At 46.8% G+C, this 1,220-nt stretch overlaps 1 protein-coding gene across 1 annotated transcript; it reads left to right on the top strand.

The window, feature by feature from the left end:
• Nucleotides 1–177: 177 nt before the first annotated feature.
• Pmar_PMAR012746 (LytB protein, putative) lies at nucleotides 178–1,196 on the top strand (the record flags this gene model as incomplete). Its single annotated transcript, XM_002768453.1, has 6 exons — nucleotides 178–262; nucleotides 307–423; nucleotides 650–788; nucleotides 832–911; nucleotides 964–1,043; nucleotides 1,089–1,196. Coding segments are annotated over 6 exons (609 nt in total), but the record flags the coding sequence as incomplete, so codon positions are not given.
• Between the last annotated feature and the right edge of the window lie 24 nt (nucleotides 1,197–1,220).

Here is a 1,220-nt window from a genome sequence, read left to right as displayed (position 1 = left end):
AAACTAGGCGACACGCGGAGGTTAGTGCGCTGTGCACATGGGTCAATTCCCACGGATCACTAACTCGAGGAAATCACACACACTCTTTCAATGCCGAACAAGATTATCGTAAAATTTTCTGGGAATTTTCTTATTGCGTACATATGTCCTCCATTGTATTCGCAAGGATTGGCTCAGGAAACCTCAACTGATCCATGGGTATTCCGAAAGCAGCTGCAGAGGTCGGATAAATACTACCGGCCAGATGCCACATCTCTGAAAAGTAGGAAGTGACTTTTGTGATGGTTGCTCATGGTCTTCATTCAGCGATGCGACAGCGTTTGAGGGAAGTCCACAATTCTACTTTGGTTGAGGAGATACAGTCATCTCCTGATTACACACTGACGGTGGGCAATATCACTTTCAAGTTGGCTGAGGCGCATGGTAATATCAACACGTCGGGTCGATGGAACTCCACCTAGCGCTGGTCCTTGGCAACAGTATAGGATTGGATATGTACTAAACCACTAGTCGTGAGAAACAGTCTCGTTAGAATATCTTCAACGCCCTATTAGTTGCTTGAAAACCGGAATACTCGGTGCTTACCGATTCGGTTTTGATTGCTATCGAATACCTAAAGTACATTCTAATTGTGGTGTTGTCTCGGTAGGGTTCTGCTGGGGAGTAGAAAGAGCCGTTGCGATAGCTTACGAGTCGAGACGTCGGTATCCGGACAAGACCATATGGATGACCAACGAGGTCATCCATAATCCGACTGTCAATCGTAATCTCGAGGAGCTTGGTATAAGGTAGAGAGCGCTCACTGAATTCACGTGGTACGTTTTTGCTGAGGTACATTCCTCGAGATGCTGGCAATCAAAAGGACTTCTCGGTCGTCAGTGCTGGGGACGTGGTCATCCTACCAGCGTTTGGTGAGGAGGGGTTTATGTTTTTAGTGACACAATTTTGAGAGCTCTGTGTTAGGAGCTGCTGTAAAGGAAATGATGGAGTTGAAGCGGAAAGGCGTCACCATAGTGGACACCACTTGTCCATGGGTCTCCAAGGTACGGGGTTTTGGTGGTTTGATGAGAGTAACAGTGATGCATCAGGTGTGGTCATCTGTAGAGCGACACAAGAAGGGTGAATATACTTCTATTATACACGGCAAGTCGAAACACGAGGAGACCATTGCGACAAGCTCCTTCGCTGATAAGTAAGCCGGTTAGTGACAATAGTGTTAG

The sequence above is a fragment of the Perkinsus marinus genome, assembly GCF_000006405.1.
Source record: "Perkinsus marinus ATCC 50983 genomic scaffold scf_1104296968144, whole genome shotgun sequence".
In the NCBI taxonomy this organism is placed as follows: Eukaryota; Perkinsozoa; order Perkinsida; family Perkinsidae; genus Perkinsus; species Perkinsus marinus.
This window is presented reverse-complemented; position numbering and strand designations above follow the sequence as displayed.